Raw genomic sequence first — 13,403 nt, 5'->3', positions numbered from 1 at the left:
GCCAGCCAAGCAGCGCTGCAATTATAGACATGTTTTAATTTTTTCCTAAGAGGAGCACCACTTCTTACATAACTGCTTATCTGACGCTCTCACACGGCCTTATACTATCAGATATACACAGAGAGAGAGCCTTATTCTAATGTATCTCCAGAACATTGTGCTGTAACAGGAAAGGCCTCTTTATCTGTGATGTCTTCTCTTTGACCTAGAACTTTTCCACCTCATTTTAAAGTTATGTCATGCTGGGGTACGAGTGGGGGGTTGTGGGAGTTTACTGTATGAGTGGGGGGTTGTGGGAGTTTACTGTATGAGTGGTGGGTTGTGTGAGCGTATGTGTGGTGGGTTGTCTGTGTTAGGGATTTTAAGAAGTGCAGTGTTATCTGAAGCGTGTTTTACTGAGCCCAGCAGTGTAGAGTGCGGTGGAAAGGCTTGGCGTTGACAGATACATAATTTCAGTGTACAGGATATGGGTAGATGTACTGCTAAATTACATGTGCCAACAGTTGATATGGCCTATTCAGTTATTATGACATTCTGTAACATTTACATTTAGCAGACGCTCTTATCCAGAGCGACTTACAGGAGCAATTAGGGTTAAGTGCCTTGCTCAAGGGCACATCGACAGATTTTTCACCTAGTCGGCTCGGGGATTAGAACCAGCGACCTTTCGGTTACTGGCACAACGCTCTTACCCACTAAGCTACCTGCCGCCCCCGTCTTCTTCAAGACCTTTAATGTAACACGATTTAATACACATACTGGATATTGTATCATAAATGATACACATGACTTTTATTCATTTAATCATTTATCTCAATCATTAAATCACACATTCACACGTTCCCCATTTGACCTTGTGAAATCTTGTAATGACACAGGATCCACTTGATCTGATGTACTTGATCCAGCTTGCTGGTAGCCATGTTCATTCTCCCCCCTGCAGGGTCGGTTTGTAAAGCGTCATCATGTGGCTCCGGTGAGCTGCTAAAATAGCCACTAGGAAATTCCCGGCGTGGGTAGGATTGCAACAAGATCGACTGCTTACCGCTACACTGCTCACACGCACACACGTACACACACACACATACAGTACAATACAATACCCATGTAGGCTACTTCCACAGCTTTACATTGCAATGCCCACAGGCAGGCATGAGAGAAAACCAAGACTGACAAAGTAAGCACGTTTCCATGTGCTAGGGAATCCCTCACAGCAGCTGCTGCAGGACAGTATGTTTCTCTCTCTGTCGCAAGTGGGACTGAAAAGGCTCTCTGTCCATCCATTACATTACACACAAACACGCAGACACATTCACACAAGCACACAACACAGTGAAGCTATTTGTCTGTGTGTCATCAGACAGGGATTGCCTGTTCAGACACGCTCTCTCTGGTCGACCAGGAGACACAGTGACAGTTAGGTTACACTGTCCTTAACTTAGTTCACAGTTTCAGCTGGTAACTCCCTGGTATTTACTGAGAGATTATGTGCTTTCTGGTATTTACATGCTTTCTGGTACTTCAAATAGTACAACACAATTGATAACTGACAATTGATGATGATTGGTTAGAGATTAATTTCAAAGCAACTAAAGCATGTATAATTATTATGTAATAACCATTTTCTCCTGATATGATTGATTTTTGTTTTCAGAGGTTGCAACTTTAATTTCATTGTGGTTTGAGGTGAATGTAATGGCATAATTTATACAATGGTGTGAATGTGGGTTACCACATGTTGGGAGAATGCACCTGGCACACAGACAGAGTTATATTATTGTGTTATTTTGTGATGTGTTACATATGGAGTGTGTGTGTTTGTGCCCACCTGGCACAGAGTCAGAGTTGTGTTATTGTATTGTGGTGTTGTGTGGAGTGTGTGAGGGGAGTTATGTTATTGTGGTGTGTGTTGTTGGATGACCTCAGGGTGACTCTGGTGACACATCCAACACACACGCACACATGCAGACACACGTAGCAAGTTCAAATGTGTCAAAGGGGACCGTGTGTGTGTGTGGAAATTGTTGCTGTGCTCTGTCACCGTGTGTGTGTGTGTGTGTGTGTGTATATACAGTATGTATATGTAGCATATACAGTGCCTTCGGAAAGTATTCAGACCCCTTGACTTTTTCCACATTTTGTTATGTTGCAGCCTTATTCTAATTTTACACACAATACCCCATAATGACAAAGCAAAAATAGGTTTTTAGAAATGTTAGGCAAATGTATTAAAAATAAAAATTGGAAATCACATTTACATAAGTATTCAGACCATTTACTCAGTTCTTTGTTGAAGCACCTTTGGCAGCGATTACAGCCTCGAGTCTTCTTGGGTATGACGCTACAAGCTTGGCACATCTGTATTTGGGGAGTTTCTCCCATTCTTCTCTGCATATCCTCTCAAGCTCTGTCAGGTTGGATGGGGAGTGTTGCTGCACAGCTATTTTCAGGTCATTCAGATGTTCGATTGGGTTCAAGTCCGGGCTCTGGTTGGGCCACTCAAGGACATTCAGAGACTTGTCCTGACGCCTGTGTGCTTAGCGTCTTTGTCCTGTTGGAAGCTGAACCTTCGCCCCAGTCTGAGGTCCTGAGCACTCTGGAGCAGGTTTTCATCAAGGATCTCTGTATTTTGCTCCGTTTATCTTTGCCTCGATCCTGACTAGTCTGACTAGTCCCTGCCGCTGAAAAACATCCCCACAGCATGACGCTGCCACCACCATGCTTCACCGTAGGGGTGGTGCCAGGTTTCCTCCAGACGAGACGCTTGGCATTCAGGCCAAAGAGTTCAATCTTGATTTTGTCAGATCAGAGAATCTTGTTTCTCATTGTCTGAGAGTCTTTAGGTGCCTTTTGGCAAACTCCAAGCGTGCTGTCATGTGCCTTTTACTGAGAAGAGGCTTCCGTCTGGCCACTCTACCATAAAGGCCTGATTGGTGGAGTGCTGCAGAGATGGTTGTCCTTCTGGAAGGTTCTCCCATCTCCACATAGGAACTCTAGAGCTCTGTCAGAGTGACCATCGGATTCTTCACCTCCCTGACCAAGGCCCTTCTCCACCGATTGCTCAGTTTGGCCGGGCGGCCAGCTGTAGGAAGAGTCTTCGTGGTTCCAAACTTCTTCCATTTAAGAATGATGGAGGCCTCTGTGTTCTTGGGGAACTTCAATGCTGCAGACATTTTTTGGTAGCCTTCCCCAGATCTGTGCCTCGACACAAAACTGTCTCGGAGCTCTACGGACAATTCCTTCGACCTCATGGCTTCGTTTTTGCTCTGACATGCACTGTCAACTGTGGGCCCTTATATAGACAGGTGTGTGCCTTTCCAAATCATGTCCAAACAATTGAATTTATCACAGGTGGACTCCAATCAAGTTGTAGAAACAGCTTAAGGATGATCAATGGAAACAGGATGCACCTGAGCTCAATTTCGAGTGTCATAGCAAAGGGTGTGAATACTTATGTAAATAAGGTATTTATGTTTTTTTTTATATACATTTGCAAAAATACATTTTAGAATAAGGCTGTAATGTAATTAAATGTGGAAAAAGTCAAGGGGTCTGAATACTTTCCGAATGCACTGTATATGTGTGTATGTACAGTATGCCTATGAGTGTGTGTCAAATCAAATAAAATAAAATTTTATTGGTCACATGCGCTGAATACAACAGGTGCAGACATTACAGTGAAATGCTTACTTACAGCCCTTAACCAACAGTGCATTTATTTTAAACAAAAAAAGTAAGAATAAAACAACAACAAAAAAAGTGTTGAGAAAAAAAAGAGCAGAAGTAAAATAAAGTGACAGTAGGGAGGCTATATATACAGGGGGGTACCGTTGCAGAGTCAATGTGCGGGGGCACCGGCTAGTTGAGGTAGTTGAGGTAATATGTACATGTGGGTAGAGTTAAAGTGACTATGCATAAATACTTAACAGAGTAGCAGCAGCGTAAAAAGGATGGGGTGGGGGGGCAGTGCAAATAGTCCGGGTAGCCATGATTAGCTGTTCAGGAGTCTTATGGCTTGGGGGTAGAAGCTGTTGAGAAGTCTTTTGGACCTAGACTTGGCACTCCGGTACCGCTTGCCGTGCGGTAGCAGAGAGAACAGTCTATGACTAGGGTGGCTGGAGTCTTTGACAATTTTGAGGGCCTTCCTCTGACACCGCCTGGTATAGAGGTCCTGGATGGCAGGAAGCTTTGCCCCAGTGATGTACTGGGCCGTACGCACTACCCTCTGTAGTGCCTTGCGGTCGGAGGCCAAGCAGTTGCCATACCAGGCAGTGATGCAACCAGTCAGGATGCGCTCGATGGTGCAGCTGTAGAATTTTTTGAGGATCTGAGGACCCATGCCAAATCTTTTTAGTCTCCTGAGGGGGAATAAGCTTTGTCGTGCCCTCTTCACGACTGTCTTGGTGTGTTTGGACCATGATAGTTCGTTGGTGATGTGGACACCAAGGAACTTGAAGCTCTCAACCTGTTCCACTACAGCCTCGTCGATGAGAATGGGGGCGTGCTCAGTCCTCTTTTTTTTCCTGTAGTCCACAATCATCTCCTTTGTCTTGGTCACGTTGAGGGAGAGGTTGTTGTCCTGGCACCACACGGCCAGATCTCTGACCTCCTCCCTATAGGCTGTCTCATCGTTGTCGGTGATCAGGCCTACCACTGTTGTGTCGTCGGCAAACTTAATGATGGTGTTGGAGTCGTGCCTGGCCATGCAGTCATGGGTGAACAGAGAGTACAGGAGGGGACTGAGCACGCACCCCTGAGGGGCCCCCGTGTTGAGGATCAGTGTGGCAGATGTGTTGTTACCTACCCTTACCACCTGGGGGCAGCCCGTCAGGAAGTCCAGGATCCAGTTGCAGAGGGAGGTGTTTAGTCCCAGGATCCTTAGCTTAGTGATGAGCTTAGAGGGCACTATGGTGTTGAATGCTGAGCTGTAGTCAATGAATAGCATTCTCACGTAGGTGTTCCTCTTGTCCAGGTGGGAAAGGGCAGTGTGGAGTGCGATAGAGATTGCATCATCTGTGGATCTGTTGGGGCGGTATGCAAATTGGAGTGGGTCTAGGGTTTCTGGGATAATGCTGTTGATGTGAGCCATGACCAGCCTTTCAAAGCACTTCATGGCTACAGACGTCAGTGCTACGGGTCGGTAGTCATTTAGGCAGGTTATCTTAGAGTCCTTGGGCACGGGGACTATGGTGGTCTGCTTGAAACATGTTGGTATTACAGACTCAGTCAGGGACATGTTGAAAATGTCAGTGAAGACACTTGCCAGTTGGTCAGCACATGCTCGGAGTACACGTCCTGGTAATCCGTCTGGCCCTGCGGCCTTGTGAATGTTGACCTGCTTAAAAGTCTTACTCACATCGGCTACGGAGAGCGTGATCACATAGTCATCCGGAACAGCTGGTGCTCTCATGCATGCTTCAGTGTTGCTTGCCTCGAAGCGAGCATAGAAGTGGTTTAGCTCGTCTGGTAGGCTTGTGTCACTGGGCAGCTCGCGTGTGTGTTGCGTACTGTATGTAATAATATAATTTCCTTACTACCTCAAAGTGTATATAGAGACAAAGCATGCTCATAATGTATGGACACATGCACACACACATATTCAATGGGAGAGACAAACAAACAGTTGAACTCTATTCATTTGAAAAGTGGGCCAGAGGCCAATGCTTGTTCTCATAATCCTGCATGCTGACTCACACCCCCATGGCCCAAGACGTTCTGTCTGGTTTAGGGTTCTGGTGTGGGTTGGTGGTGAGGGCCTTTTCCTTCCCCTGTAGCATTACTTATACTTCTGACATCTTATTCCCATTAGAGGGAAAAAATGCTTCACATTGAGTGTATATGAAGGACACATTTAAGACATATATGTGGACATAGTCCTATTTAGCAGAGAGCTAGGAAAGGGATGTGTATCTGGACGTGATCTGCAAAATGCCCCTTATATAAAGTATGTGTACAGTAAGCAGCCTCTAATGCATCATTTGAATAATTTAAGATAGCACATCTACTCCAGTTGTTTGAGCATAAAAAACTATTTTAGACCAGTAGTATACTCCTATCATAGGAGGAGTCCTATGGGGAAATATTTCTGACATTACTAACACTAGTTCTCATCTATTTCAAGTTCAACGTTTTCATTTATCAAATAGCAGACAGCACACCGTCTAAAATATTTGATTTAACAGAAGAAAAGATTCCAACTCCAATTTATAGGCCTATGGTCTTATGCAGTTTCCTTGAAAGGTGTTTTGAAAGGGCCATAGATCTCTGGTCAAAAGTAGCGCACTATATAGGGAATAGTGTGCCATTCGGGATGAAAACAGTCTCTATGGAGCAAACTACAGTTATTTGGACCTCTCCCAGCTGTAGGTCAGTTTGGTCTCTTTCTATAGCCTTGTGGAATACAAACTGAGCTGCCCTGTTTCTTTAGTGAAACAGAGTAATTCAGTGTGGATTCCAGTTTACCGTTTCTCCCTAAACTGACTAGACTGAAGGTGTGGCATTTATACTGCATGTCGTTGTACATGTAGCCTTGAATCCCAGGCTTCTCCCCCACCAGATTCAATTCAGTAAGCAGAGTGACCGAGAGTACACAACATACCAGTGGCCTAATGGTCTGGGGCTAGATCCAAAAACACACAATAGAGTCTTTATTGAACAGTTGCACATGGAGATCTGTTTTACTATTGCATTATCTGTTGAACAAAACAATGTTCTTCCATAGTTTTGGTTGGTTTTAACAGTAAAGAAGCATTTTTAATAAACTCCCACTGTCATCCAAGAGTTGCTGAATTTCCTTTTCAGTAACAAAACAACCTTGACATATAGGCTATCCAGGGACAGCACATAATGTTTTAGTCTAGAATGTACTAAATGTAATGAGCTACTTGTTGCCAATGATTCAGCAATGTCAACAAACAAACGCAGTTGTGACCAGCCAATAGCAACAGAGCATGAGCTGGTGATGTAGCAGTCTTTTCCTGGAGTTCAGTTTGTTCTATATAAGTTCTGGAGTTCAGTTTGTTCTATATAAGTTCTAGAATCCACTATCTATGAAGTCAAAACTCTGTAGAAATAAGCATACTGTACAGCGTGGCTAAATCCTGAGAAAAAAATAAATAAAAAAAAAGAGTTGATTTTCCAGTGAAGCAGATCTTAAATGGTTGTCAGCAAAGTCACAGGGTAGTCTCGTGATCACACCCTGCTATCACTCGTGCCAACTGTTGCCGGGGGGATAGATAGCGAGCGTTGCCGCAGAGACCTGTTTAGTGGTGAAAGTGCGAAAACCCCAACGAGCATTTAGCTCTGCACTGGCTGGGGATGTGTCTGAGCCAGACGTACACACACTGTCAATGGAAGGGTGGAAGCGGAACTATAAGTCATTCTACAGTAAACAAAGTGAAGAGATGTCTATTTGGAGCGATAGTCATGGGATTAAACTCCACTATGTACAGTAGAACTGGAGAGGAAACCTTCATATCCTGCGCCATTTCAACGGTATATGGGTGCACTTCATGTCAACAGGTTGAATAATACAGTGGAAACCAACAGTTATAGAAGACAACAGAGAGTAGAGTCTGTTTAGCAGGAGGATTGTTTATTGGTGTTGTGCTTTGAGCTGCAACCCTCTCAACTGTTCCATTGTCATCTCTGTGACTGACTGCCTGGTGGCCCGTAACAAAGCAATAAATATGGAGGATATAAAACCATGCCAGCATATAATAATAATTTACACTAGAAAATAGTAATATCACGGTGGCAGCAGCAGCCGGTAGAGTGTTGCTAGCTGCAGGTCAGAAAGACGTAGGAACGGTTAAGGCAATGCGCGCCTCTCCTTCTCCTCATGTAGCAGATCCATCCTGCTCTTAGCCGATAGATTGACCTGGAAGAACACAAACCTATTAGTTGCGATTTATACAACACATACACCTAGTATATTTAGATGCACAAGTATTAGTTGTTTTACACAACAAAACTATCTCTCACACGTTTATTTTCACAACGATTAGTTTATTTACACACAAACAACTATTTGTTAGGATTTACAGGTAGTGATGTTTTCATGGTTTTGAGGCTGAAATGAAGGGACAGGAAGGAAACGTACCTTTGTTGCTTACAGACACTTCTGGATGTTGTTCAGGACATCTCCGTAGACAACGTTGTACAGTTGTTCCTTTGACATAGTTCCATCTAGCTGAACTGTAAACACCACACCCAAATAATGACTAACATGAAATCAGATACTACACATGTATAAGTAGGAGAACCAATATGCCGTGCACACACACAGAGAAGAAGCATTACACATTTATCACAAACACCACATGATATACTGTGCACACATAAACCAGACAGACACTTACCAACATCAACGCCTGATGTTTCCATTATGTTCTTGTGTTTGGTGTACATGGGCCAGACGTGACCATCAAACAGACCGGGGGGATCTGGTACCTTGTAGTTTCTTGAGCTGCACACAGGACACACACACACACACACCTGGGATTAGCTGAAAGGTTCCTTCACAACAGTAAAGCAGCAAAAAGCTGGATGTTCAGGTAGATATGTCTGTGTTTGAATCTCAGAGTTTTTACTTACCACCTCCTCTTTTTGCATTCTTCGTATGGAATGGAAATAAAATAGCGTTGGTTCAGTACGTCGATCAAAGGTCTGCAGGAACACAAACATAATTGGAAATATTATATTTTTAGTTTTATAAGTCTGACAGGTCTTTGACAGAATGAGATGAACGTACGTCTCACTCATGTGAGGAATGCACCGGCCCCTCACCCAGAGTTGTTAGGAGAGAACATACTCCAGACAGGGGTTTCACTTATGTGTGAAAGAATTTCATTTTCAATGTACACGCTTATTACTTATTTAAACAGGAAGAAATATTCAAAGTATTGACCAAGTGTCCTGTTGTTACTACTACCATATTACTGTGGTATCCCATTTGACATATATAACAAGAAAGCCTCTAAATTAACCGGATCTAGAACTACTGATGCTCTACTAAGAGACAGACACAGAGAAACACATGCTGTCCTCCTCACCCATAGTTCAGGAGCAGGAAGAGAGGGAGGAGAGAGAGACAAGAGTTCTCACCCGTAGGTGTAAAGCAGGAATCCTTCCACGATGAGGATGTGAGTTTCCTCATCCTTGTGGTCAGACTCCGGGAGAATCTCGGTATCCAAGGTGTTGTTGACGCCGTGCGACCGTTCAAACTTCACCGGGTCGTCAAACCAGGCGTAGATGGTACTCATCATGGCGTCCATGTCGAGGGCAGTGATGACTGGAGGGACGGAGGAGGGATGATGACAGGGAAAAGGCATATAAAGGAGAGAGGGTGAGAAACGGAGAGATGTACAGCTAAAATCAGCCTCCTTGGTTAAGAAGCATGATGATTGTATTGAGTAGTAGTGTGTTACACAACCACACACTGTCAATCACACACACAAACAAACTCACCCCCCACCCCCCACACACACACACAACCCTTCCAGAAAGAACCCGTCTTACCATCATACTGCTTAAAGCCATCTTCACCAACTTCAATCTGATCTTGTGGCTGAAACATACATGAATGAGATGTACCCAGGTACATTCTAACATTCTGCCATATGAACACCTCTCAGGGTCTGCCAACCCTCCCTCACGCCTCTCTCCCAACACACACTGAAGGAAATAGGCTAGGCTACTTTCCACACTAGTTCTTCCAAGCAATGATATAGATTCAAAGCTCTGACGAATCTAGCCCATGTGCAATGTGCGTTTAGTCTTTATCACTAGAATAGCGACCAACAACATAGTAATAACAACAGTAATACACTCATAAAAGACTCACCTTGAAAAAGTCATCCTGATGAACCACACAACAGTTGGGAAGGTTCTTGATCAGTTTGTTGGTGAGGGTGGTCTTTCCCCCGTTGGTTACGCTGTAAAGACACACAATCACATATGGTCAGAAACACCACGAGGGAGGGCGCTGTATTGTACAACGTATCACAAAGGCGCTGGCATTACATATGAATGGTAACTAGCGGGCAGAGGATCAGAGAACTATTTGCACACGTTTGTATTATTTTAGCGACGCTGGCAACATTATTGTAGTGAATTTCGTTACAATGTTACACAAACTTTTAACTAGCCTCTTCGCCACAGACAGAAGGGGTTAGTTATAAATATATTGGTATTCGCTCCCGGAGCGATGAGACTAGGCGGAAACGTCAGAGATATCGAATAGAACATATCAGAACCATATTTTTGATATTTATTAGACAATGGAAATGTACTGCTGAAAAGGGAAGGGCTGTAAAGTGGCCACGATGACGGAAAGATAATGGACAAGCAGTCTTTCTATGGAACGCGCCCAGCCCCACGTGCTGCGGCCTAGTAGGCTACATTACAAGTTATTTTAAGACACTCACCCGCCGATGCCGATAATGTACTTCATCTTGTCAGACAGTGAAAGTTCAGGTAACTTGCAAAAAAACGTCAACAAAACCAGGACCGGTCAGCTCACTAGGAACTCAGTGATCAGACGGAAGAAAGCTTCAAAAGAGAAGGTTCAGTTAACGTCAACTACTTGATTCTTCCATGTTTCAGAATATGGTGAAAGGTTGGATGATGTCACTCCGCTGTGCACTTCCACCAAGAGAGAAATGTACTGCTAGGCTCACTTCTACACGTACTGCCTGTTCAACGGTGATTGGCTATATAAACACTTCAAGCCCAGCGGAAACAAAACCCACATCCAATCAGGAAGCGTTTCAGCCTTCAGCCCCCGCTTTCCGCGGCCAACTTTTTTTTTTTCTAGTGACTATTAAAATATAATTTATTGCAAAAAATAAAAATAGTTATTTTGTTGTTGTCTGTAAAAGGAAAATAATAAAACACTTGTTCGTTCTTTGTCACCTCCCAATTGCACTATCGTTTGTATCGGTTTGCTATGTATTTGTTATTGGCTTTATCAGATAAATTAATCTGCTGATGAAAATCATAGTTACAGACAATCTGTCCTGAGGAGTGACATGTAGGTACGTGTTCATTGTACACAGAGTACACACAATATCTTCAGCCATGCAATGTAACAAGTACATGTCAAATGTCATTTTCTATGTCCTGGACCTTCTTCTCATTTCCTGAGAGACTGTATGCAATGCACGAGCTGCATATTTTATACATACGGTCTTACCTCACTGAACAAGCACATGCCCTGAGAGTTTAGAGGTTATCTAACCTAGATCAAGATAATAAGATAAAGGTAATTGTTTTTGATTGCATCATGTTGTTGCTCTCTCTTCATTTTCTCCTGCTGACATCTTTGCTTTGTTTACTAGTATCCACCCTTTCAACAATGTGACACAGTTTTCTGAGGTTGGAAACCAAAATATCTCCTACAGATGGTTTACTGCCCCCTCAGAACCTCAGCTATGAGGAGTTGGCTGCCAACCGTATGGGGCACTTCCCAAATGGCACCCTATTCCCTACATGGTGCACTACTTTTGATCAGGGCCCAAAGATCTCTGGTAAAAAGTAGTGCACTATATAGGAGATAGGGTGCCATTTGGGACACTAATGAATAAAATCCGGTTCTGATTTATGTTGTGAGGCGGCTGTCGACATACTTTGTTTAAATTTTTTTTTCCTTGTTAAGGTTTACATTGACCATCAAAAGCAAGCCATTAACAACTAAAATACCAAGATAGAATGTGTAAACATTTTATAGCCACTTTCTCTCTTCCATTTCTATTCTGTGACAAAACAACTTAATCTATGGATGTACCAATTAAAGCCTTTTTAAGTCAGAATTCTGGTTAGAATACCTTGGTCTTTAGGATTAGCTCCTCACACACTGAGCCTTTCCTTTCCCAACACTTTCATGTTTTATTTGTGAACCTGAATGCATTCCTCTCAACAAACATGAGGGTCGTTCCACCTCAAAAAGCACAACAAAATTGGATTTTGACACCAACCATCTCAGATTGTTTACTGAAATTGCTTCGGGGGTTAGAAACAGATAAGATTAGCATTCCTGCAACATTATTTTGTTGAAATATAATTTGATCTTTGAGAAATTAAGTTAATTGATTGCACCCAATTTGGCCATTTTAATTTATAGGATTCATATAATATTCAATAATTATAGTAATTAACATCTGATTTGGACCAAGCTTTTTTCTAACTTTGAGTAAGACATGAGGAATCCAAAGAAGTGATCAAAAGCCATCCACGGACCCCCCACACCCCACGCTAATCCCACCCCAAAAATGAGTATATACAGAACTGTAGTATCAGTTATCTATGTTTGACAAGTAATATGGAGCTGCAGCTTGGAGTATTATTTATTCATCCAATGTAATGTATTCTCAGTGAAATTGTTAAAGGGATAGTTCACCCAAATTACAAAATTATATAAATATTGGTTTTCTTATCGTGTAAGCAGTTTATGGACCAGGTATAACAGCAACCCATGCTTTGGTTTAGTTTACCTGGCCACTGTTTCAACTGCTAACTAAGCGTGGAAATGCTAATATAGGTATCATTCACTTGCATTGGATTTATGCCACAAATGCAAAAAAGTTAGCATTTGAAACAGTAATAATATGCCATTTAGCAGACGCTTTTATCCAAAGCGACTTACAGTCATGCGTGCATACATTTTTGTGTATGGGTGGTCCCGGGGATCGAACCCACTACCTTGGCGTTACAAGCGCCGTGCTCTACCAGCTGAGCTACAGAGGACCACAAAAAACAGTGGCCAAGTAAACAAAATCAAAGCATGGGTTGCTGTTATACCTGGTCCATTGACTGCTTACAGGGTAAGAAAATCAATATGTAATTTGGTAATTTGGGTGAACTATCCCTTTAACAATGGGGGTGGGGGAACAGCACCATCTAGTGGTCAGAACCTGGTAATATCAGGATGTAGGATGGGACATAAACCCAACAACTTCAATGACTAATTTCTCTGAACAGGGGAAAAAAACATCACCAAATTGACTTAGAATACATTACATAGGATGAAGAAACAATACTCTGAGCCGCAGCTCCATACTACTTGTCAAACATAGAGAACTGATACTATATACGGCGCCATTTGGGACGTACTGTAGCCTGTCTGTCAGTCCCAGTTTGCAGCGGGACAGATGCCATGGCCATGCTGCTGTACATAGGGCTCCCAAGTGGCGCAGCGGTCTAAGGCCCAGCGTCGTCCAGGTTAGGGGAGGGTTTGGCCGGGGTAGGCTGTCATTGTAAATAAGAATTTGTTCTTCACTAACCTAGTTAAATAAAGGTTAAAGAAATAGAGACATGTGGAGCTGATTCAGCTGGCTGCCATTTTGGCAAACTGTGGGGCGCATTAAAAACATTTTTTTTTTAAGGAACTCAGTCCGGCTTTCAAC

General features: G+C 43.1%; 2 protein-coding genes across 2 annotated transcripts in view; both read right to left on the bottom strand.

The window, feature by feature from the left end:
• LOC311111382 (unconventional myosin-Va-like) overlaps positions 1–923 on the bottom strand; it is a gene marked incomplete at its 5' end in the record, with an annotated part of 35,412 nt that extends 34,489 nt beyond the window's left edge. The window contains one exon of the mRNA XM_084154099.1: positions 900–923. Coding sequence (XP_084010225.1) covers positions 900–923 — 24 coding nt within the window. The remainder of the gene's footprint in view (positions 1–899) is intronic.
• A 6,650-nt stretch (positions 924–7,573) lies between these two features.
• On the bottom strand, positions 7,574–11,020 carry LOC311111851 (nicotinamide riboside kinase 2-like). The gene is made up of 8 exons (XM_084154752.1): positions 10,428–11,020; positions 9,845–9,935; positions 9,520–9,568; positions 9,106–9,292; positions 8,596–8,667; positions 8,361–8,467; positions 8,102–8,196; positions 7,574–7,879 (listed from the first exon to the last, which is right to left on the bottom strand). The coding sequence occupies exons 1-7, from the start codon at positions 10,451–10,453 to the stop codon at positions 8,111–8,113; spliced, it is 618 nt and encodes a 205-aa protein (XP_084010878.1). The 5' UTR covers positions 10,454–11,020; the 3' UTR covers positions 7,574–7,879; positions 8,102–8,110.
• Positions 11,021–13,403: the final 2,383 nt, after the last annotated feature.

This window comes from Coregonus lavaretus, assembly GCF_964263955.1.
Source record: "Coregonus lavaretus genome assembly, chromosome: 37".
In the NCBI taxonomy this organism is placed as follows: domain Eukaryota; kingdom Metazoa; phylum Chordata; class Actinopteri; order Salmoniformes; family Salmonidae; genus Coregonus; species Coregonus lavaretus.
The sequence above is the reverse complement of the archived record's forward strand: the minus strand, read 5'-3'. Positions and strand labels throughout refer to the sequence as shown.

Bases quoted from the DNA above. Each gene is read 5' to 3' on its own strand.
- LOC311111851 (XM_084154752.1), bottom strand. From the start codon at position 10,453: ATGAAGTACATTATCGGCATCGGCGG. The intron at 8,668-9,105 runs GTGAGAACTCTT...GTGTTCCTGCAG, and splicing joins TTCCTGCTTTACACCTACGG to ACCTTTGATCGACGTACTGA. The intron at 8,197-8,360 runs GTAAGTGTCTGT...TGGTGTTTACAG, and splicing joins AACATCAGGCGTTGATGTTG to TTCAGCTAGATGGAACTATG.